Source organism: Pipistrellus kuhlii, unplaced genomic scaffold (genome assembly GCF_014108245.1).
Source record: "Pipistrellus kuhlii isolate mPipKuh1 unplaced genomic scaffold, mPipKuh1.p scaffold_m20_p_14, whole genome shotgun sequence".
Lineage (NCBI taxonomy): Eukaryota > Metazoa > Chordata > Mammalia > Chiroptera > Vespertilionidae > Pipistrellus > Pipistrellus kuhlii.
Window position 1 is genome coordinate 21,367,004 of NW_023425449.1, and position 25,817 is coordinate 21,392,820.

At 33.8% G+C, this 25,817-nt stretch overlaps 1 protein-coding gene across 16 annotated transcripts in view; it reads right to left on the minus strand.

Moving 5' to 3' along the window:
- Positions 1-25,817, minus strand: part of TAF2 (TATA-box binding protein associated factor 2) — a 60,365-nt gene that overhangs the window by 19,572 nt on the left and 14,976 nt on the right. For 13 of the 16 annotated variants that reach the window (XM_036436863.2, XM_036436862.2, XM_036436859.2 and 10 more), the window contains 15 exons: positions 24,906-25,137; positions 22,022-22,206; positions 18,903-19,016; positions 17,719-17,818; positions 15,820-15,905; positions 13,519-13,654; positions 12,856-13,010; positions 12,035-12,149; positions 11,588-11,697; positions 9,847-9,912; positions 7,718-7,970; positions 7,280-7,420; positions 5,160-5,270; positions 2,645-2,838; positions 722-861 (listed from right to left, as the gene is read on the minus strand). In XM_036436863.2, coding sequence (XP_036292756.1) covers positions 722-861; positions 2,645-2,838; positions 5,160-5,270; positions 7,280-7,420; positions 7,718-7,970; positions 9,847-9,912; positions 11,588-11,697; positions 12,035-12,149; positions 12,856-13,010; positions 13,519-13,654; positions 15,820-15,905; positions 17,719-17,818; positions 18,903-19,016; positions 22,022-22,206; positions 24,906-25,137 — 2,138 coding nt within the window. The remainder of the gene's footprint in view (positions 1-721; positions 862-2,644; positions 2,839-5,159; positions 5,271-7,279; positions 7,421-7,717; positions 7,971-9,846; positions 9,913-11,587; positions 11,698-12,034; positions 12,150-12,855; positions 13,011-13,518; positions 13,655-15,819; positions 15,906-17,718; positions 17,819-18,902; positions 19,017-22,021; positions 22,207-24,905; positions 25,138-25,817) is intronic. The other 3 variants (XM_036436868.2, XM_045581399.1, XM_045581398.1) reach the window with 1 other exon arrangement.

Consider the following 25,817-nt stretch of genomic DNA (forward strand, 5'->3'; position numbering starts at 1 on the left):
TATTTCCACTCACCTTTTCAACAAGTTTTGCTATTATGACATGAAAAGCTTTATTTTCATAATTTTATTTCTAATAGTTTCCATTTTCAAATGATCTTCAATTCATGGATCACATTTAAACACCTCTCAACAGCTTAAGTTCAATTTCACTGACACCCTATCAAAGTATTCTATTACTTCTTGGATTATTTCTTTTTCTGTCACCTGCTCCTTTCTTCATGACTTACATTTCATCTCTTTATATTTCTCCTCTGTATTTCTGAAAATGTTTTGACTCTGTAGTTTCTCTTAATTATTTTTGGCCTTATTTTTCCCCAACTTTATAAAGCCTTGCTTAATTCCTGGACTGAAGCTCCTGATGATGTCTCTTGCTCTACTTTCATGTGTACAAATTAGAGATAGGCGTATGATGCCTTCTTGAATCCTTCTTATACAGTTAAAAATTTACAAAAATCTCCTATTTCTTAAAATAACTCATAAAACTGTAAGAATCATATATTGACTTCTTGGAAAGAACAAAGATATCTACTTATAATTTTATTCATTTCCCTCACTTATTAATTCTTATAAAAATTCTACATTGACCAAAAAAATCAGCGAATCAAGAATTTAAAATTAAATTGTATTTTACATAATAAGAAAACCCCAATACGTACAACTGATTTTAAGTAGTAAACATTTCTTTCTAAAATGATATGAACAAATATTTCTAAAGCATTACCTTTAGTATAATCAACAACTGCTTCCAAAGCTGCTATCCTAATGTCCACAAAGTGGCCATATTCTGCATAGGATTTAAAAAGAGTTGGGTCGCTGGGAACATGACCATTCTTCTGAAGCACTCTTATGGCTCTCAAACAACTAGGAAAATAATATTTACAGTGAAATACTTTTGTTAATGTATTCTGAATCAAATTTGTTTGCTAGGCATTGGAAGTTTATCTGTAACAGTGAACTAAAAAATTGACCTGATTTGAAGCCACCTTTTAATTCTGTAACATTATACTTTTTTGAATGATCATAACAACTTTAAATATCTAAATCCTATGAAAGGAAAATAAATTTTAAAACTTATTTGTAAATCTAAGTTCAGGTATTAATGTACTTAATAATTTCACCAAAAGATTTAGTAGTTATATAAGTAGTTATATAATTTAATAAGTAATAAATGTGAAAGGTTAAATTGTTCACAATGTTTGAACTAGTGAATCGACTTTTTTTTTTTTTTTAGCAAACTCCCAAATAGAAATTTTTGATAATTATATACAAAAAGTTGAAAGCAAAAAGTCATCTTTAAAGAGTCTAATAGAGCCGAGACCGGTTTGGCTCAGTGGATAGAGCGTCGGACTGCAGACTGAAGGGTCCCGGGTTCGATTCGGGTCAAGGGCATGTAAGTTGGTTGTGGGCACATCCCCAATGGGGAGTGTGCAAGAGGTAGCTGATCGCTGATTCTCTCTCATCGATGTTTCTAACCCTCTATCCCTCTCTCTTCCTCTCTGTAAAAAATCAATAAAATATATTTTAAAAAAAATAAATAGTCTAATAGAAAAATCTGCTTAATAGCCGATGAGAGGAAATATTTTGCAGACATAAAAAAAATGCTTTTGAAGAATTCTTGATAACGTGAGAAAGTGTTTATGATATAAGCATTATGTAAAAATTACATATACAATATACGTCCAGTAATTAAAAATTTATATTGCTACAAGAGGAAAAAAATTAGAAGGCTACTCTCTGAAACAGTTTAGTAATAATTTATCTGTAGATGTCAGAATGGCCAACATCAACAAATCAACAAACGACAAGTGTTGGCGAGGTTGCGGAGAAAAAGGAACCCTCGTGCACTGCTGGTGGGAATGCAGACTGGTGCAACCACTGTGGAGAACAGTGTGGAATTTCCTCAAAAAACTGAAATGGAACTCCCATTTGATCCAGTAATCCCACTCCTAGGAATATATCCCAAGAAACTAGAAACACCAATCAGAAAGGATATATGCACCCCTATGTTCATAGCAGCACAATCTACAATAGCCAGAATTTGGAAACAGCCTAGGTGCCCGTCAGCAGATGATTGGATCCAAAAACTATGGTACATCTACACAATGGAATACTATGCTGCCATAAAAAAGAAGGAATTCTCATCATTTGCAGCAACCTGGATGGAATTGGAGAACATCATGCTGAATGAAATAAGCCAATCAATGAAAGAGAAACACCACATGACCTCACTCATTTGTGGATAATAAAGATCATTATAAACTGATGAACCAAAAGATAGATATAGAGACAGTAAAGCAACAAGCAGATTGTCAAATTTCAGCGGGGAGGGGAGCAGGAACTGGGGGAGATAATAGATCAACTGAAGGACTTGTATACATGCATATAAGTACAACCAATGGACATAAAGCTCTGGGGAGGGAGGGGATCTGTGGGAGGGAGGGAGGGGGAAAAATCAATAAAATATGTATAAATAAATAAATAAATAAATAAATAATTTATCTGTAGATGATAGAATCATAGGATTTTAATCTTCTCCTTTATCTTTTTATTATATTTCCCAGTTTTCTATAATGAAAATAAATTTTGCTTATACTGTAATTATAAAAACAATTAACTTTAAAGAAAATGTAAAGAATTATCATACCTCACAGTAATGGTATGTCTATAACTTGGAAGAAGTTTTTCCATATTCAAAAACCTGGTGATTTCTTCAAGAATCAGTCGCACATCTGGATTTAAATTATCTAAAGTTCGAACTTCATTATTCACACTGACTGCAGGTGTAACAGAGTTGGCAAGGGCATCAATCATTTCTGCACGATAATAGTTATCTGAAAACTAAGCCAAAAAAATTATTATATAAAGATAAAATTCATGCTCCTGTTAAAAAATTAATAAAATATTTATAACCTAAGACCATAATTTATCTAAAAACATAAATTGACAAGTACTCAACTCTGTGTTTTGCGTAGAGTTGCACACAGAAAAAAAAGTGAGATTCATTAATTAATAATATACTAATCAACTCAATAAATGCTTACTATATGAAAGGCACTCTTATTGTAACCTAGCCAGATTTCTCTAAAAGGAAGACCCAAGTCCATAAATCCTGCTGGTAATACAGACCTTCAAATCAGCTATTTAGTGCCTTCCTCTCACATATAAACACATAACCAAAGATCACCAGATATTTCAGAAAAGTGTCAACATAAAAAAGATCAGAACAAACAAAGGGGAAAACGCAACTTGAGGAAAGAAGAGTATTCAAGAAAAATGGCAGGTGGATAAAAATCCAAAACTATTATTAATATTGTTTGAGAAATAACCAATGAGATGACTCCCAAAAGTAAAACATTTTAAAAAGAAGTAAGCAAAGAATGAGGATCAAAATTAAACTGAAATATTAAATTTTTTAAAAACTCGCTAAGTTTTCAAGCAAAAGAAAAGTGAGAAAACAATAGGAAGGAAAGCATAAGGAAATTAGAGGGCTGGTATAGAAATCAGAGCATCGGAATAATGGGAGTTTCTAGCAAAAACAGAGAAAATGGAAGAGGAAACCATAAAAAAAAAAAATTTTTTAATTAAAAAAAAAGCTAAATCCTAAACCCATATCCCAGTCAATTCCCAGAGAAACAATTTATTGAAAGGCAATCTGGGTATGACTTGATTTAAACTCAGGAAATCAGATACTCTAGCCTGGGAATCTGAACATGGAGAAAGTGAGTTGATGCTACCACAAATTGCCAGGGATGGAAGAGGAATACCCACCCCCTTTTGACTTCCATTGTGGAGGCAGTACCTCACATGGACACACATGCCAATAAAGTCCCTATAGAGTCCCATTTTCAGATACTGAGCAGAAAAAAGAAAATGGCATACAACAACAAACAAAACCAAGTGTACACTATGGGAAAAGTTTTGTTTTCAAACCATTTAGATTGTTTTCTTTAAGTATTTTTATAGCTTGATTGTTACCTCTGGGAACCACTTTGCCCACAAAGCCCATTTATTTAACACTATTTCTGACTTAAGTGTTTAGATCACAGAATGAACCCACAAATTAAACATGAGGAGGGGGGCAGGTAAAGTAGGAAAACCAAAAGACTTTAAATTTGTCCCTAAGACCACATCTAATTCTTACAGATACTAGAATCCAAATTGGATAAGCTAGATTATCTGGTAACAAGTAAGGTGAAATAACTTGAAGCGTGGCATTCCAATAGCTTTTTGTTAAATAAATGAATACACACATATGGTTTTATAAAATAAAAAAATAAAAAAATCAAATTCATCAATGAACAAATCATCACAAAAGGGAACTGTTTTCTGGTAAAATAAAAAAAGAGCAAAAATAAAGTTGGGCTGTCAGACTTCACCAAAACAAGTTTTAACTGGCTCTCCAAAATTTAAGGCACTACTACTATCTCCACATTACAACAGTTATGAGGAACATTTAAAAACTAACTAATCTTAGTTTTCATCCACTGGTTATTATAATAAATCATGTTTACATGCTTCTAATGCTAGAAATTTCAAGTACCAGGGAGTCAATAATGATTTCACAGTCTAAATATTTCTTTAAAAACAAAATAACAGCCCTAACCGGTTTGGCTCAGTGGATAGAGTGTCCGCCTGCGGACTCAAGGGTCCGAGGTTCGATTCCGGTCAAGGGCATGTAACTTGGTTGTGGACACATCCCCAGTAGAGGGTGTGCAGGAGGCAGCTGGTCGATGTTTCTCTTTCATTGATGTTTCTAACTTTTTATCCTCTCTGTAAAATATCAATAAAAAATATTTTAAGCCGGGACCGGTTTGGCTCAATGGATAGAGTGTCGGCTTGGGGACTGAAAGGTCCCGGGTTCGATTCTGGTCAGGGGCATGTACCTTGGTTGCGGGCATATCCCCAGTAGGGTGTGTGCAAGAGGCAGCTGATCGATGACTCTCTCCCATCGATGTTTCTAACTATCTCTCTCCCTTCCTCTCTGTACAAAAATCAATAAAATATATATATGTATATATTTAAAATATATATATATATATACACACACACACACACACACACATATATATATATATATATATATATATATATATATATATATATATATACATATATATATATCACTGGATAGTTTTATAATAATCATTAAGATTTCTTACCTTATTTTTTCTGTTGTCATTATACTTGATTAAGTCTAAAATAAATGTTAAGACTTCTTTGGGGCAAAGGTTGTGAACATCTCTCAATAGAGCCATTGCAACTGGCATAGTCTATAAAAAATAATATTTTTAAGTATTATAACAGTTCATTTCTATAATTCATTGAATTCAGTGCATGCTAAAAAAGGGCTACTTTAGTGCAGACACAGGTTTCTGGATGGAGCCTAACCCCTTCCCTCCTCCTGGACCTCCCCCCCACCCCACCCTCCCCACCCCGTAACTTCCAGCCCCTCCCACTAAGAACATGTGCCAAACATTCTAACGAAAGACCTGAGCAGGAAACCAAGGGGAGAGCTGAGTAACTGGATGCACTCTCTAGCCTATATGCCTCTGTCTTCATTTCTCAGAGGAAATATACATCATGTAGATGATATATTCAGCTCTGGGTTGTACAGTAGAAAAGGTATGGGTTTTAATATTAGATAAACCACTGTTCAACTCCTACTCTACTGCCTACTAAGATGGGTTATTTTAGCAAGTTGCTTTCTAAAAAGCCTCACAACCACACAACTCTTTTCAGGATTAAAGGGAATAGTGGCTGTAGGCATGCGGTTCAATCATCAGTCTGAGAAGACACTGATTCTCCAATACCACGCCATCTCAACTTAAGGAAAAATGATAAATTATCTGAAATCCAGCCTAACATTCTCCTTCCCAAATTTTCACAGGCAACTTTTCTAAGGAGGTGGAAGCCAGACTCACACAGAAAAAAAAATAATAAATCAGTAATAAAATAAAATAACTGGATGCCACTGACTTCTCTGATCACACCACTATAGGCTTTCATCAAACCATCTTGAATCTGTTTTACTGATGAAATTCACTGTAAATAATACACCATGACTTCCACTCTTAGCAGGGATCTCAATGTTTCCAAGTAATCCTTTTGCTTTTGCCTCTATCATATATAATGCTTAACATCTCCTTCAACATCTATCATTTCACATACATTTAAAAAAATAGTTTTTAAAGATATGTTTTTATTGATTTCAGGAAGAGACAGAGGAGAAATAGAAACATCAATGATGAGAATCATTGATCAGCTACCTCCTGCACATCCCCTACTAGGGATTGAGCCGGAAACCCGGACAAGTGCCCTGACAAGGAATCAAACTGTGACTTCAGCCTGGCTCATTTCACTTACTTTTAATTGCTTTCCACCTGCCTTAGAAAAGAGGGAGCTTCTTACCTTTTCTTAAATGACCCTCCCAACTGTATCTCACCCCTTAATACCTTCAGAATTCTCTCCATCTTCCTTATATTTACTGGCTCCCACTGAATATTTCATCCCTCTACCCAAATAAACCAAACCCATAATGTCCGTTCCTCAGGCCTGCTTTATCCTCCACATGTCTCCATTCTCCTACTCTTCACCCCAAACCAAGAAAGAAGAGGCTTCATTAGACTTTTCTATTTCAGCTTCATTCTTTCTTCTAGTCCCATCTAGTTCATCTAATCTCTACCTTCATTATTAAATTACTCAAAAATTTTTACAAATGATTTCCAAATTGCCCAGATACTGACCACCCTGCCATCCTCACATTCCCTCCCAAAACAGTGATCCATCACATCCCCACTTTTTAAATTATCATTTATAAAAGACCTATTGTGTGATAAATATAATCTGAAACATTTCCCATGCTTGATCTTATTTAATTCTAACAAAGGTAAATTTTATAATTGAGTGGACTGAGGCTTAGAGGGCAAACTGTCAGTAACAGGGCTGGGACTAATGCTTGTATAGTGTGCTGCCTGTCTCTTACTCAGATACGCTGTCCACATCCCTCCATCCTCAACGTAATCAGCCCCAAATTCAAACTAACCATTTCTATTTATTTTCGTTTTAATATGAATTGTGAGTTATTTTCTACCACTCATAAAATCAATGAGAAATCACGTAATTAAAATTTTGGAAAAAAATTTTAGAAACAAAAAGAGCAAAGGCAAAACCTTTTAGAATAAAGTAAACACATCTATCATTTGAATAGTCTCCAAGTTAAACTAAGATATACAGATAGTGGCATAAAACAATCATAGGAAATTTGGAAAGTAAACTGTACCTTTTGTAGAAAATAACTTTGAAAGCTCATAAAGTTGTTTGTTTTCACAATGTTTGGACAAGTTTTACAACAAAACATTCTAGTAAAAAGTGACTTCATGGCTGGTGGTCCTGTCCATGTGCTCACCATTGAATTTGCAATCTGCAAATAATTAGAAAACAAAGTAATTTCCATCACCACAGCAAACATATTTTTAAATAAATAAAACAGCTTTGCAAAAGTTAGCAATGCAATTGGATTAGTTTTTAACAACTTCAATTCTTAGAAATTTAATACATTTTAGCCTTCCATTATCATTTCTAAGAAAATATACAAACTTAAACCCCCAAATTCTTATGTACACTCCAACCACTGACCCACAATGGCCAGGGCAGAGTTCTATTTTTTTTTAATATTCAATATTCAATCTTGTTTTCTTTCTCCTGTATATAATCTTACCTTTGCAAGGCAGAAGCAAGCTGACATTCTTACTCGGTAGAAACACTGCTCTTGTTCTAATATATCAGTGAGGGCAAGCCGAGATGCTGGTGTGGGAAACTTTTCCAAGGCCAAGATGGACTCTTGCTGTGCAACCACATCCCTCTCGTAGCGGAGCTGATACTGCCACATGAAATCTGCTTGCTCAAATCCTACTTTCCTCAGGACTGACATATCGGGGTCAATCCTGATCCACAGCAAAGGGGAATCAGCACTGAAAGAAAACACAACTTTCCTTCTTATTTGTTTTTTAATTTTACATATTCATAAAATAAAAACAAAGTGTTTATTAACCAGGTTCTCTCCTACATGCAGTATTCAAGCCTGCCTGGAGTTTAATGTATCCATTTTTTAAAAATCACAATGACAGCTTTCTCATTATGTTTAACTTCATCATTGACTATATCAATCATGTTGAAAAGATCTCCAATGATAGTAAGACAGCTGTCACAAAGGAATTCTATCTGAAATTACTAATTTGGGACTTTGATTTGTGATTACATAATGTAAAAAGGGGAATAAGAACAAGTTTCTTCATTTCATTTTCTGTTGCCAAATAATTGACTATGGCTTTAAGAGCCACCCCTTACTAGAAATCAATCTGTGACTAAGAAATGAATTATTTTATTAAATTATTTGTTTAACTGACTTTTAATATTTTTTAATGCTAGACTCATAACCACCTTTTTCAAACAGTAAGTTATGAAATTATAGTTTGGAAGCACATATAAATTTACTCTCAAAGTAACAAGCACAGTTTAAAATACCTAGTCTATGTCAACACTTTTATCAAAAAACAGCACTTGATATATTAATTCAATTCATTCAATACCACTGATTGTTTACTATAGCCAAGGCATGTGATACCAAAAAAACAAAAAACAAACAAAAAAAACCCATAAAAACAACATTTACACAGCAGTGATATTTGGCAACCAAGTTAGTAAATAACTGCCGATGTTTTATAAAAAATATACAGGCACAATATGGATAGACAAAAAGTTTGAGCTGTATTTAAAAAAAAAAAATAAAACTGTTAATAAATAGTTAAATAATGATATTTAAATTGTGTTTTGCAAGCACAGGGATCCTTAAAAGACCCTGAAGCCTTGTCCAAAGATATAAGATCATTATCTGAGACTTCATTAAGAATGCAAACTAGCTGAAATCGGTTTGGCTCAGTGGATAGAGGGTTGGCCTGAGGACTGAAAGGTCCTGGGTCCAATTCCGGTCAAGGGCACGTACCCTGGTTTCGGGCACATCCCCAATGGTATGCAGGAGGCAGCTGATCAATGTTTCTCTCTCATCAATGTTTCTAACTCTCATCTTTTTCCCTTCCTCTCTGTAAAAACCAATAAAATATAAATATTTTTTAAAAGAAAAAAAAATGCAAACTATTAGAACCACTAGCACAGTGCTGTCAGAAAGTGCATTTCCAGAAGATCCCCAGAAATGTTGACATGAATATTTTAGCTAGAGAAGCACTGGTCTCAAGGCTAGCAAGAGAGCAAGTAAGCTGCCCAAACCAAGACTGTGCCCCCTCACCACCACCCTGTATTTCCTCAGGCTAGATTTCCTTTCCCCTCTTTATTTTTTTTTTATTTTAAAAATTAAATTTATTGGGATAATATTGGTTAATAACATTACCCAAGTTTCATCACCTAAAGTCTAATCTCCTTCTGCCACCACATAGTTGACCCCTTTAACCTCTTCATCCTCTTCCCCTTTAGTAATAACTATATTGATTGTGTCTATGACTTTGTTTTGTTTGTTCATTTGTTACTTTTTGTTTTATATCCCATGAGTGAAATCTTATGATCCTTGTCCTTTTTCACTTGATTTATTTCACTTGGTATAATACTCTCAAGATCCTTCCATATTGTCACAAATGGCAATATTTCATCTTTTTTATGGCTGAGAAGTACCCACTGTATATGATTTTACCTAAGATTTGCTTTAGCATAAGGTTCCATTGCCTTTCAAAAGTTTTAAAAGCACTAATTTCAGGACTTTTACATACTTTAAGATATATATAACAATAGAAATGAGAATGCAGATCATATACCCTTAAACTTAAGTAATTAACTTACTCCATTGCAGAAAGATCCATATCAACTTCCTCTCCATTCATCAGTGGAATTTTCTTCTTCTTATTTCTACATTTAAGAAAAATTAAGTTTGAAATTGTGACATTTCCAGTTTCAAAAAGAAACAATGAGCAGACGAAAATCAAGTTAAGGATTTCATACAACCTTGAAAGATATCATAAGGAAGAAGGAATGGTAAATGTAATGGAATTTAATCACAACAAAATGATTTTGAAGCTGAAGGAATGAAGTAAATGATATTGAGATGTCACTGTGATCAAAGTTTAATGAAAAGAAGAAATATAAATGTCAACTTTAAACATATTCCCAAAACTGGTAGCTATAGTTTTATGTAGAAAAGATAAGAAAGCTATCAATAAAAAAATCCTTTGTTTAAAAAAGGAAGGAAGGAAGGAAGGAAGGAAGGAAGGAAGGGAGGGAGGGAGGGAGGGAGGGAGGGAGGGAGGGAGAGAGGAAAGGGAGGGAGGGAGGGAGGGATGGAGGGAGGAAGACAGAGAATACAGGCCTGGCTGGTGTCGTTTATTAAGTGAGTGCCATCCTATGTACCACAAGGTTGGTCGATTCCCCTTCAGGGCACATGCCCAGGTTGTGGGTTCAGTTCCCAGTGGACATGTGTATGGGAGGCAACTGACTGTCAAAGGTAGAGAGCATAAAAAGAAACAGGGCCTGGCCAGTGTGGATCAGTGATTGAGAGTTGACCTATGAGGTCAACTATTTAATTCCCAGTCAGGATACATGCCCAGGTTGTGGGTTCAATCCTCCGGCATGCAGGAGGCAGCAGATCAATGTTTATCTCTCATCACTGATGTCTGTCTCTCTCTCTCTCTCTCATTGATATCTCTCTCTCTCCCTCCACCCCCCGCTCTTCCTCCCTCCCTCCCCTCTGAAATTAAAAAAAAAAGTATTTTTTCAGAGAATGCTTACAGATTCAGGGAAATGATTCAGGGAAATTCCTGAATCAAGTTCCCTGAAAGCTGTCAAAATCAACTGACACTCTCAGGTCTGAGAAGACCTAAATGTAGACATGAGTATGAATATAGACTTCTGTTCTTGGAATTTTGATATTACTACAGCAAAGCACAAAAGTATGATCATCTTTCACTGTTTAGAGTACATGCTACAGGCTGAGTTTAAAAAAAGTGATAAATAAAAATACATTAAATAAAACATGAACTGTTGGACATCTCTAAGTAAACTGGTTTTGTGCCTTTGAGACAGATTTTTCTGTAAGGGCATGGTGATATAGGGACAGGGGAGAAAGCCACATAGTGTAGTAGATGATGTAGGGGCTTTCATGACACATGTATTCAGATCCTTCCTTTATAACCAACAATCATTTTCCCAATATTTCCTGTAGATATTAATCCAATGAGTCTAATAAGACTAAAACTAAACAATTTATCTTGAATTTTTTCCGGCTCCAAAAACTCAAACTTCTATTCCACCTCCTCCTGTCCCTACAAAATAAGAATTCTCAAACTTAAATTGAAAAATTAATTACTTAATTCTAAGGTAAAAAAAAATGTTGTAAAAAACAAAAAGCAAATAAAAAAGGTTTGGTAATACTAACTTGAAGTAAAATGGGGGCAGGAGGCAGATACTAGAAAACATGTTCTCTACCTAAAAAATAGGTACACATTAGGATTTTTATTTTGGCATTTTAATCTGTGATACTTACAATTTAATTATAAACTTCAATTTATAAGTATGATTCAATGCCTACCTTCTGCTTTTGGAATGGCAAGGTATATCATGTTTAAGGCTGTTTTCTTCAATTTGCAATGTATGATTGAAGGATCCATCTAATTCCTGCACTGTCACTTTAAGTGGTCCCTTTAAAGAAACACAATGTTCATGAATAGTGCTAGAAAAATAACAATATGTATCTTTCATGTGTACGTAAATGTATCAAAATATAAAATAATACTACGCAATATGTGTATCTGAAGACCAAGAAAAGCAATTGGTGCCAGATGGGAGAAGTTGTATCCCCTGAAATCTCCATTTGTAATCTGTCTTCCATTCAGCAACACTTGGTTTTTGCTCAATTTCATTCTTTGTAAACAAAATCTCATTATGAAAGTACGAATCAGGTCCCTACTCAAAAGCCCATCCTCTATTGTAACTGGGGAGAAAGTAATGCAAAAGCCCATTTTAGAAAAAAACTTACCACATATTTCTGAGTTCCAGGTGATGTATAATCTTGTTTTATTTCCAATTCCAAGACATTTCGTTTTCTATTAAATGCAAAACTTCCATAAAATTTTACCACTCCACTCTGGTCTCTGAAGAATTGTAAAGGAACTTTTGTATACTTAAATGAATATGTACTAAACAAATTATTTACTGTGGTAATAATAATTTTCAAATGCATTACCATCAGTTCAAAGCTTGAGAGCGAGCATACTTCATTGTAAAGCAGGTGGTAAAGTATTCAGAATTCTTGTGGAAAAAGTTTCTCCAGATTTAAACAGAATTTCTGAAACACTGAAAAATTTGTGTTTTGAAAGAAGTAAAACCACTCTACTGGGTTGCTAATATAACCAATGAGAAAATGTAAAAACTAAAAAGTTCCAAGATACTACTCAAGTTGTGCCAACCTCTAACCACATCTATAAGTCAACAGACCATTGCATCTTACAAGTAACTGTACAGGCCTGTCTGAATTATTTACCTCCCCTACCATCTAGACTATTGCTGTACTCACAGTAAAAACTACTTCAAAATATACCAAATTTTATAAATAGTACAGATGTGTGTGTGTGTGTGAGAGAGAGAGAGAGAAAGAGAGAGAGAGAGAGAGAAATCTCAATGATTAGCAAGCACCTTATAAGAAATAATTTATAGTTCTTGGTTATTTTCACTATTCTTTGGAAATATAGTTTTTACCTCTCTTTTCATCTTCCAAATCCCTCTTCTTCCTCCCTCCCCTTACACATATAATCTTCTTCCCAGCTCCCACCATCACTTGTTGAACTGCTAAAAGGATACACCCACTGCTTTATTAAAGGCTGAATGTCTTTGCCAGAGACATTTGAGATGGATTTCAAAAACCCAAATGTGGAAACCAACATTTGACTCCACATGTGGGACTGGAACTTTTGAGATGAAGCAGTACTAGCCAAACTTAGCAGTTTATTGAAAACCTGTAAGGATAAAAGTATCATTTAGTAACATAATATACATTGCTTTCAATTATCTACGAAACCATTTTGCAACAGAACTTTATTACAGTCAATTATAGAAGACAGTAATTTCACATCTTACTATATAGATTGTTCCAGTTAAAGACTATCAATAGAAATATGCGAAGAATTAAACAGAATAAAAACTATTTTTCTTTTAAATATTTAAATATCCTTAATATTTTAAATAAAGAACATAAAACCATATGTATAAATTGGTTTTACTTTCATCCTCACATTCTAATTTTATCTTCACACTAATCCTGCATTAAGTGTCAAGTATTGATACCCATTCTATAGCTGGGGAAACACAAAGAAAAACCATAGGTCTAAGTGGACTAACAGCTAACGACTAAGGAACCCCACCTCATAAACCCAGATACCCTGACCCTATTTACAGAACAGTATTCATATTATACACATACAGATCTTTCTTTATAATTGGTCAATTCTTAACTTTAATACTTACTTGTAGCATAAATTCCATACTGATCCTATTTTCAATCAATCTCATGACAAGGTGAGCTTTACACTGGAACATAGTGTAGTACTCCCAGGACAGCGTATGTGGATGCTTTATTGAAAAGTATAGATGGGAAGCCGGACTAAACAAATAAACAGATTTACTTAACATAACAATTTTAAATATTTAGTAAATGGCACATTTCATGGCCATATCAAGACAGTAAATAAAAAACTTCTTGGGAATACCTTAGTATGAGAGGAATAAAGAATAGGATACATACTCACAAAAAAAAATTTTAAGCCCAGCCTGCATGGCTCGATGATTCAGTGTCCACCTATGAGCCATGAGATAAGGGTTTGATTTCTGATCAGGGCACATGCCAGGTTATGGGCTCAATCTCCAGTATGGGACATGCAGGAGGCAGCCGATCAACGATTCTCTCTCATCACTGATGTTTCTGTCTCTCTTTCCTGCTCCCTTCCTCTGAAATAAATTTTTTTTTTTTAATTCAAGATGAACTGCATATCTATAACAAGAACAATTATAAAAGTACGAAAGTAAAATAAAGGAAAACTTTTATTTCCATAATTTGAGGGTAGAAAAAAATTTTTTTAAATATATTTTTATTGATTTCAGAGAGGAAGTGAGAGATAGAAATATCAATGATGAGAGAGAATCATTCATTGATCAGCTGCCTCCTGCACACCCAACACTGGGGATCAAGCCTGCAAACCAGTATATTCCCTGACCAGAAACTGAACCATGACCTCTTGGTTCATAGACTGATGGTCAACCAGTGAGCCATGCCAGCCGGGTGGGAAAAATCTTCCAAAAGAGAAAATATAAAATCCAGAGGACAGTAAGACCAGATTGACTAGGTAAAAATTTAATAAATCAGGAGTAAATTAAAAGAAAGGTACTATCTAGTAGAAATACTGAATTCCATTTTGTAAATGTCATATACACATAAAGACAAAAAGAATAAAGGTTCATATATTGAAAGATAATGTCAAATTTATGATCCTGGTTATACCTCCACAGGGAGGTTTTATAGGAATGAGGGGTGATTAAAAAAAAAGAGGGGGTGCTAAAAAGGATCTCTATGTTTTACTCCACACACTTTTACACTGTCCTGTTTTATATTTCTTAAAAGAGAATGTATTCATGTGGTTTTATATACGAATTTTTAAAATTAAACATACAACAAGGACTAAATAAATGGGCAAAACCAAGGTATTTTCACACAATGGGAATGCCCTAATTATATATTAGGAAACAGCATTATGTCAGGTAGCCAAGAGAAGAAAGTGAAAGAATTGATGAGTGAAAGTATACTATGTATGAAGATTTATCTCAAATAATTTCACAACCAACCTGGTTAAGATGGATTATGAATCATCACTGTGACTTTACACATTAAAACACACATACACACACTTTCTTTGGAACAATATGCAAAATTTTCTTAGGTCATCAACATTAATAATGATTAAAAAAAATCCAAATTTGTCTTAATTCAAAATTTCCACTGACTTAATCTTGTCTCAGTGACCATTAACAAAAAAGGGCTCCTGGTTATACAATTTCAAGTTTCTTAACTTTTGTTGTGCTTTCAGGCACTGGGGCAGTATGGTTAATTCTATGGGCCCATATAAGAGACAAGTTTAAAATACACAAAATAAAATTTACAGAATATAAAGGAAACCAATTATAGTGAAATGAAATTATCAAAATAGAAAAAATTTATGATATACCAATATGTGTGTGAGCTTATCAATCCATTAAATAATAAGATCTAGCAGTGGTCTACTCTGAGAGTTATAAGTGCAAAGAATACTTCAAATTATCAGCTAACAATTATAAAGTGACAGGAAAATATCTTGTAGGCAATGTCACACTATTATCTGTTATCTACATTTATAATTAAAGAAAATGAAAATTTTCACTTTATAGTTAGTGAAAAAATTTCCATCTAATTCAATTCAAATAATTATTAGTGCTTCCATTATTTTAAAGCTTTTATGAAAACGGTATGCTATAGTAGCAGTAGAAAATTAACATGGAAAAAAAGAAAAGTATTACATTTTTAAGGCCGTTTTAAATGTTTAAATCCATTTGTAACCATCATATTCAATAAAAATAGTAATGAAAGGAGTAATGTGGTTACCAAGGTTTGTGGCCACAATATTATTACCTGTTAATACTACCCCTTTGGTTTGTGTGGATCTCAACATCCATACAAATGATCCTAAAAGAGTGATCTCATAAAAAGTTTACAGTATCATATCTGAACAATAAACATACTTATCCTTCTCTTTTCCTCCACCAAATATGGGATGTAGTAAAACTCCACCAGTTTTCAGCTCATACGCCACAATTTTGTCCAGCTCCTAAAAAAATACGAGAATCGGAGCCAGTGAAAAATTTTTACATATAAATGTAAAATTGAACTGTGATTTCTCATTTCCTAGAATTAGAATGTAAATTTTTTTTTCTTTTTTAATATATTTTATTGATTTTTTACAGAGGAAGGGGGAGGGTTAGAGAGATAGAAACATTGATGAGAAACATAGATCAGCTGCCTCCTGCACACTCCCTACTGGGGATATGCCCGCAACCAAGGTACATGCACTTGACTGGAATCAAATATGGGACCCTTCAGTCTGCAGGCCGACGAAAAAATCCATTGAGCCAAACCGGTTTCAGCGAATATAAATTTCTTAAGTAAATTAAATGAATTTGGAAAGTAATTTATGTTCTTATAAACAAAGCAAACTATACCACTGGCTAAAAGACAGCACCTAAAAGCCTTGTCTACTTTGTGACTTTAGAGCTGGCCGGTAACCTGGCAACTTTCCTAATGGCTCTTCCCAACCTTTCTAGCTGGTTTTCCAAGTTTACTTCTTCCTTCTCTGTATTTGACTTCGATGGCGAATTTAGGGGATAAAATTATGTCAGGAATCAACATTTTAAAACTCCTGTCTTCTTCAATATGGCATACATCAAAGAAAAAAAAAAAGCTTAAGTGAAAAAAGGACAACACAGCTGTGCTAGCAATTCATGACTAGTTAAAAAATATACAAGCAGAATAAAGAAGTGGTAAAAATCAGAATGAAGTGGTTAATAGCCAGGCTAAATCATGGCTCTACTACTTACTAGCAATGTAACTTTGGCCAAATAACTTAACCTTTCTGTGCCTCAGTTTCCTCATCTGTAAAATGGGGTAATAACAGAGTAGTTAGGAAAATTAAGATGGTTAACATTTATAAAATGCTTATAATAGTGCCCAAAACATGGTAAATGCTGTATGTCATTTCCCCCTCATTAGTTTTTGAAATGAAGAAAGGACTCAGCAAAATACAATTGATTTTTGTCTTTTGGGCCAAATTTTTAAATTATAGAAAAAAGACTAACAATCACAGGAGCATAAATGCACTGAAACATTAGCCAGTACATAATAAGCAGTTACTATGTACAAGGCACTATGCATATTATATGTATGATGTCTCATTTTCCCCGTCCATTGGATAGATACTCTCCTTATACAGATGAGGCTTAGAAAGATTAACCAAAGTAACAAAGGTTGTAAATGTATGAGGCGAACTGCAAAGCAATCTGACTCCAGAACCTGGACTCTAAACAAATTTAGGAAGCAGAGAGATACAGTAAAAATGACTTCTATGAGAATTTGAAATATACCTGATAATTAACTTGATGTTTAAGGAGCTTAAATATTCTTTTCCTTAGCAAAAAAAAAAAAAAAAAAAAAAAGTCTTTAGAGGCCAACACTGATAATTTGAAACAGGATAAAATACACCATTAGTTTTTCCCATTATAGTCATTTTCAGTTTATTGGGGGGGAAATTAGAGACTATTGAATAACAATAAGTATTTTAAAATTATTTTTCTAAAAAAGGTCATGTGTCAGGCCAGTGTGGCTCAACGGTTGAGCATTGACCCATGCACCAGGAGATCACTAATTCCTGTTCAGGACACATGCATAGCTTATGGGCTCGATCACCAGCAGGGGTTGTACAGAATGTTTCTCTCATCCATGTTTCTATATCGGTCTCCCTCTCTCTTTCTTATACTCTAAAATCAATAAAAATAAAATAAAATAAACAATAAAGGACATGCAACTTTGAAATCAGGAAAACATGTCTTACTGACGTTTAAGTGGATAATGAATCTAGCTAGTTTTACCTCTTTAATCCAATGGCGGTATTCATTAACTCCAAAAGTTTTTTTCATCCAAAGTCCATAAATATAGCCTGAAATTCCCTTCAGTACCCATTCGTCAGACCTAAGCAACAAATAAAAATGTGAACTTTTAATCATAAAAATTCTTCAGATAAGTATGTATACTTCTCTGCCTTCTTAAAGAAAACTAGCTAGGCAAATTATTTGATTTTCCTACTTCCAGCTGAGTTCTACTTGTTTATTCCTTGTGTCTTTTCACATCTGGCTTCACATGTAACTGCAGGACTGCTGCACAGTCTTAGTTCAAGTACAATGTGCCTATGTGTGTTCTCTGGCAGTGCTGCTTCCCTCTCGCCCAAATCTGTCACACAGTCAACCTTTAAAATAAGAGCTGCATTTGTTATTAGCAACCCATGCATAATTATCGACGGCATTCCAAGACCTAAAGTTTACTTACTTTTTAGTTTCTCAAGAGGAAAGGCAATTGATATCACTCACTCATTCATTCATTCATTCATTCATTCAAACATTTGGCTTACCATATTCCAGGCCCTATTCTTTAGTGAAACTATGTAATTTAAGAAAGTTACAAATAAAGAGGCTTTACCCTCTCCCCTCTCTTCTCCAACAAGGGGGGGGGGGGGAGAGAGAATAATATTTATAGCACAGAATGGTCATTGTTATAAATTACAATCTTAAGGAAATTTCCTGTGTCTCTTCAAATTCATCTTAAATTAATCAAAAAGAAAATGAAAAGTGGTATCTCTTATTCATTCAAATAAATTAGCAGAAAGAGGCACCAGCAGGAAAATTCCTACATCATTATCACTATTGTAGAGGACCATTATTTTGCCTTAAGCATTATCTTGAACGTTACCAATTGCACTGAGCACTGACATTAGAATTTTAACGATAGTTTACTGTATATTCAAGATCTTTTATCTACAGTATTCATTCAGTTTAAGAAACTGTTGCTATCAAAATCCTTACCTTACTCTTATTGCAAATTGCAAAAATGTAGGATAAAATTTACTTTCATTCTTTTTCTTTAAATATATATAGAATACTGCCTTTTAAATTAACTACTGCAATTAGCACAAATGTGAGTTTACATTGCAGAAAAAGAAAATAAAAACAAAATTTCTGAATTCTTCTTCTCAGTAGTTGTAAACTTTGAAATTACTCACCAAGACATTCTGGATATGAAACATCCAAAAAACTGCTGGGCCAAGGACTGGGCTAAACACCTCCTAGTCAAAGGTGTCTCATCGATAATCATAGCACTGTGTAATAGGTTTGTGCTGGAATTTTAAAAAGACAGCTATTTATAACCAGGAAAAAAACACAATTTTTCAATCAAAATAAAATAAAATAAAATAATCCCACATTTAAAATAGATTTGTAGTAAAAAAAAAAAAAAAAAAAAAAAAGAGAGAGAGAGAAAACCAGAATATTCTCTCAAAGAGCTTTTGCATATTTTTAAAATATAGCTGAAATCCATAATCTTGATATGTTTTGCTTAAAGCAAGGACTATCATGTTTCCCACTGAGTCCCACGAAAAGTATATATACCTTTTGGGTGGGGAAAGGGAATGGAAACATCATTATGTTAATAAAAAACTAATCCTTCGAATGGCTGGGGAGGAGGAACAATTGGGGAAAAAGGAGACATATGTAAAATATTAGACAATAATAAATAAATAAATAATAAATTTAAAAACAAAACTAATCCTCCTATAAAGGGCTCTTGTAATCTTTTCCAAGTAATAACTATTAATTTTTGTGCTCTATTATTTACTTTCATATTTACTGATCCATATGAACCTTCTAACAACCCTCTGGAAAATGCAAGGGCAGTATTATTATCCCCTTTTTGTTTTTTATTTTATTTTTAATATTTTTATTGATTTCAGAGAGGAAGGGAGATGGAGAGAGAGAAACATCAGTGATGAGAGAGAATCACTGATTGGCTGCTTCCTGCATGCCACCCACAAGAGACTAAGCCTGCAACTCTGGCATGTGCGCTTAACCGGAATCAAACCAGCTGAGGCACTCCCCTTTCCAGAGATGAGAAAATTTAGGTCCAGATAGAGTAAGATGATTAACCGTGACACACAAAACTTCTAAATTTAAAACTTTTCCAAGAATGAAACAGAGAAGGGAGAGAGGTAAAGAAGATACAAAAAGGAAGAAAAAGAAAATAAAGTTCTCTTTTTTCCTTACAAAAAAATTTCGGAAAATATAAATGAATTTTGAAATAGTGCAAAGAAAAATCTCTCACTAGTTATCCACAAAATAACTTACATGATTTTTAACTGCATAAGCAGAAAATACTTTTTAAAAATATGTAAAACCTTCTCTCTTCTGTAATAATTTCAAGATTATGTGCCTATAGAACAAAATATTTAAAAACAGGAAAAAAATTTCAAGAATTAAACAATATCTATAAGTACACTGAAGTTAAATGAGAAATGTAGGACACCTTTATTTCCTTCTTTGGCTTTCCTTCATCTTAAATTTTTGTCAAATAATTATATATTTTATGATTTACTTTTTTTTACCTCTGACATTTGCATTTGATTTCATAATCATGTTCCAAAAAATGATTTAGACATTAACTGTTTTTTGGATTTTTTTATATTAACTATTCTTTACTAGCTTACTTATTTACCAATGTCAGTAAATAGGCATAAACTATTTTTTAATAGTTAATGGCTGTTCCTTTTGTATCCCTTCTTCCATTTTGACTGATGGACCTTTCGGGCATTGTCAGGCCAATTATGTGAGTTATTACATGTCTAGGTCTTTCTCTTGACTTATACTGTGTATAATAAAAGCCTAATATGCAAATTGACCGAACAGTGAACAACTGGTTGCTATGACACACACTGACCACCAGGGGGCAGATACTCCATGCAGGAGCTGCCCCCAGCCTGCAGGCCCCAGGCCAGGCAAGGTGGGTGCCAGCGGGGCCCACTCCCAATCACCCACCAGTCACCCCACAGAGGGAAGCAACCAGCAGCGGTGGAGGGCAGGGCTGGCGAGCAGATGGCACCAAGTCAGCCAAGGCAGGTGCCAGGGAGGCCCCCCATTTGCCCTGCAAGTCACCCCACATATTGGCCCTGATCACTGGCCAGGCCTAGGGACCTTACCTGTGCACAAATTTCGTGAACCAGGCTTCTAGTATATGAATAGTATCATAACTCTGTACAGAGTTCTTTGTATTAGTTGTTGCTCTAAAAATTCAACAGGCACTGCTTCATTATAGAATTTAGTTACATAAGTAAAGTTTGGGAAAAGTCCACTTTTTTCTTAGTGTGTAACTTGTTTCCTTCCTATTTAGATACTGAAATGTTTTTTCTTTAGCCTTGAAACTTGAAATTTCATAAAGATGTACAGCCCCTTTATATTCATTTTTATCCCTTAAAATCAAATGGCTCGCAGCTTCCTTCATGTCAGAGAAATGTTCTTCTATTATTTCTTTGATTTTAGAAATAGATTACAGAAAATAGTTAAACAAAATCTTTAACTATAATTTGGTTTTATGCTATTCATGGCTTATACTTTCCACATTTTTAATAGTGATTTTTCATAGAAAGAAATTTTTATAATTGAGATTATTCTCTTCTCATACGTGCAAATAAAAATTGTAGAAACCTATGAATCAGGAGGGCAGGGTTTGATTCCTGGTCAGAGCTCATGCCCGCATTGTGGGCTTGATCCCCAGTGTGGGGCATGTAGGAGGCAGCCGATCAATGATTTTCTCTCATCATTAAGAGTTCTATCTCTCTATTCCTTTTCCTTTCTTTGTGAAATCAATAAAGATACATTTTTGCCCTACCCAGGTTGGCTCAGTGGATAGACTGTTAACCTGAGGACTGAAGGGTCTCAGGTTCGATTATGGTCAAGGGCATATGCATGAGTTGCACACTTGATCCCCAGTAGGGGGAGTGCAGGAAGCAGATCAAATATTCTCTCATATCATTCTGTTTCTATCTCTCTCTTCCTCTCCCTCTCCCTTCCTGAAATCAATAAAAATATATTAAAATAAATAAATATTTTTTTAAAATTGTAGAAACTAAAAAAACACATATGTAAAACAATATCAGCTAATTCTGGATGAAAACAGTATGATTCTTTTGGGTTATTCTAAGTTTTCTTCTTTATGCTTTTTTATGTTCTTTAATTTTAAAAACACTAGATTTTATACAAAGCCAACCATGTCTAAATGAAAGAAAAAATACAAAACACATCTTAAAATTGATCATATAATAAATAACCATTTTAAATTAGAAGAAATACCAACCTAAAAATGCTCATAGAAGCATAAGCAGCCACTTCAACATAAGCCTCATCAATGAATACAGTCTTAAAGCAGGAGTATGGGTATCGACAAGTAAGAATTTCTTCATAAAATTCGAAAACTTCATGAAGATATGATGTGGTATGTTTAAGCAATGGAAGAAGTTGGGGTAAACAAAAATGAGTAACCTGAAAATAAATGCAAAGAAAAATAACTTATCCTAAATAAGTTAATTTTGTATTTTAAATGTCCTAAATATCTCAATTATAAACAAATGTTCAAACAGGTCCTTTTGTCTTTTTTACAAATTCATGGTACTGAAAGAAAATGCTGATGTGAAATTAGAGATTACCTTTACTATATGTACAAAGTATTTATTGTACTTAAAAATCAAATTCATGCCGAAACCAGTTTGGCTCAATGGATAGAGTGTCAGCCTGCGGACTGAAAGGTCCCGGGTTCGATTCTGGTCAAGGGCATGTACCTTGGTTGCGGGCATATCCCCAGTAGGGGGTGTGCAAGAGGCAGCTAATCGATGATTCTCTCTCATCGATATTTCTAACTCTCTATCCCTCTCTCTTCCTCTCTGTAAAAAAATCAATAAAATACATTTTTTTAAAAAATCAAATTCATGATGAATTATAAGTCTGTAAAATGCTTAGAACCAATGAAAATAAAACTTTGTTTCCAAATTAAATAAAAAATTATTCTGCATACAAAACAAAAAAGATATACATTTCAAAGACTTACAGATCTACCAGTAATTCAGAAATATTTAACCCAGTGAATATTGGACATTTTATAGTATTACCTTAATAATTAATAGTTAATGTTAATCATACTATCTTTACTGTACATAGAATGTCTTCCTCGATTATCTCAACTACATATTGAAAACTGCAGAAAGCTTATTGTTTGCTAGGAAATAAGAAATGCCTGCAATAGAAACAGTAATTCTGATTTCCTTATTAGGCTACATACACCTTGGACATGACACACAAGTATAACATTCCATCTCATCCCAATTTATGATTCTGTGCCAAATGAATGGCATCAACAGTGACAGAGATCACTCTTGCTAGAACAAACTGGCAATGTTTCAGGCAGGCGATCGAATTTGAGCTAATCTTTTTAAATTGAACAAAAGTCTGATAGGTGAGGAGAGGAAAAGAGGATATTACAGATAGTGTCAGAAATAGGAAGAAATAGGGTATGATCAGGAAAATCTAAATAAACTATCTATATTGAATATAATAAACACAAATAAGGATGTATTAGAAAAAAGCTAGAAAGAAATATTAGGGTCAAATTTTAGATCTTGAAAGCCATGCTAACAAGTTCTGATTACTGCAGAATTGTGGAGGTAAGGAAAGTTTCAATTTATGATAAAAATTATTCTTCTCATAGCATTATAAAAAAATAGAGTAGAGACTACCATAATAGTGAGGGATGAATGTCTAAACATTATTAATGGGCAGGACCCAAATTGCATCCTGATCAGGTATACTTCTATAGGTACACACAAAAAAAATAAAAATACTACTCACAAAAAAAAAAAGAATTCACTTTCAGACAAACCTATGATAGCAAATCTACTGATATTGAGGCAAAAATTAAAACTATTTGAGCCCAGCTGGTATTGCTCAGTGATTGAGCATCAACCCTTGAATCAGGAGATCAGGGTTCCATTCCAGGTAAGGGGTGTGCAGGAGGCAGCCAATCAATGATTCTCTCTCATCATTGATGTTTCTCCCTTTCCCTTTCTCTCTGAAATCAGTAACACACACACACACACACTACTTGAGATGAAAAAACTAAGATATGAGCGCTAAGTGTTTGAGAAAAATACCTGACTCTCATTTTCCTTTTTCTCATCCAATGACTCAACATGGGGAAAAATTCTTCCAAAATACAAAGTAGGTACAAATCAAATGTTGATTTTAAAGTTATCACTTACCAATAATAAAATTCATTGCCAATCTAATCAGCAAATATGCTTTTGAGAGACATTGTCAAGATAGTTTTTAAAATTATTCACAAAATATTTTGAAAAATTTCCATGAGTGATTTCAAAAATCCTGTGAATTTCAGGAAAGCAAACAGAGCAAGGAGCTAACAGTCTAAATCTGGTTGCCCTCAGTTTTGCTCACATAACTGAAAGAAATGCTATTGAGATATACATGGTCCCAGGATAAGCCTTATATTAAAAGTAGTAATAACTAAAATTGAAAACATAAAGAACTAATAGATTTTGGATTTTGATAAACAATAGATTCATTTAAATGTTACTTTAAAAGTGTACCATAGCCAGAGGATCAATAACCAGTGAATCACTTTCTAATTTCAAGCAGTCTCATGCTTGGGGAAACCTAAATGCACTATTGGGCCTATCAACTGGTAAATGATTTGTTACAAAATATGGGATGGGGGAAAACTGGAAGAAGCGTTCATGAGTTTGTTGAAAATTCTAACCCTGTCTCATCCTTTTCTCTTTTCCTTTGTATAATGAAGTGAGAACAAATCTTGCTCTTTAATTTTAAATTGCAATTTTTCAGGTCCAGAGATGTTTATAACATTTATAAACATATGCCAAACAAAAAGATGAGATTATTAATGTGCACAATTAGTTACAAAATTAGCCTATATACTCTAATCAAGGTATACTTGAAGCTTTTTTGAATGTGAAGACTTCTATTGGAAAAAATCTTAAATTTTAATACAATACTTTGAAAGGAATTCACATCATTAAATATATCAAAGAAACCTTTTCTCTAGAATGATATTCTTGACAATTAGAAGAGTCAAGAAAAACTTAGCATTTCATTAATATCCTTCTTTTTCTTAGGAGTGGAAGGGTGAAAGGAGAGAAAGGAGCAAGAAGCTATACCTCATGCATATATGGATCTACAAGTATTTCAAAAGGTCCAATGGCTAAGGCGATATTTGATGCAGATGTTGGAATGGTAAGCATGTAATGGAAGGTCTTCTTCCTCATATCATGGGTATACACTGTCTCCACCAAATCGCCATTGGAAACAGCCACCATAGCAGCATCTACTGTAAATTCTAATTTCCATGTACATAATTCAGAGTATGAGTCAACACATGGGAACCAAAATCTAGAAAAAAGAACAACAGTATAAAAAAATATGTTGAAAGTGTAACCTAAATTACTTTACCCGCATACAAATTATTTTAACATTCATAGAATAACTACAGTAAGAAACTTTAGCTATTTGAATACTGAAGTGTTTGGTGTTGGTTTTTTTTTAACTGTGCAATGTGGAAAGATTTTTATTAAAGACAGAAACTTGTGCCAAATATTATCTGGCAAAACTAAAAATACTGATAATAAATTTTTTAAAATACAATATTCAGAATCTATTTTATAAGTTAGAAGATCGCTTTTTTGGAGTATGTGATGCATTATATAAATTCAAACAGTGCTGGTAAAGCCATATATAAATTTCTAGTTGACTTTCTATCAATTCAGGTCAGGTTTTATTATGTGCCAGGATCTATAAGTGGCACTGAAACACAAAGAAATTTAAGATATCATCCCTGACTTGGAGGAGTTAATATCTCAGAAGAAAACGCATACCATAAAGTAGTATTTCAACAATATGTAGTGAACTACAGAACTATGAGAATAAACTACAATTACAATTACACACAATGAAACCAAATCTCACTCTCATAGTGTTCAACAAAAAAAGCTAGATATACAGAGCATGATGCATATGCTTCCATGTATATAAAGTTCAAAAACAGGTGTAATTAATCTGTGGTATTTTAGAAA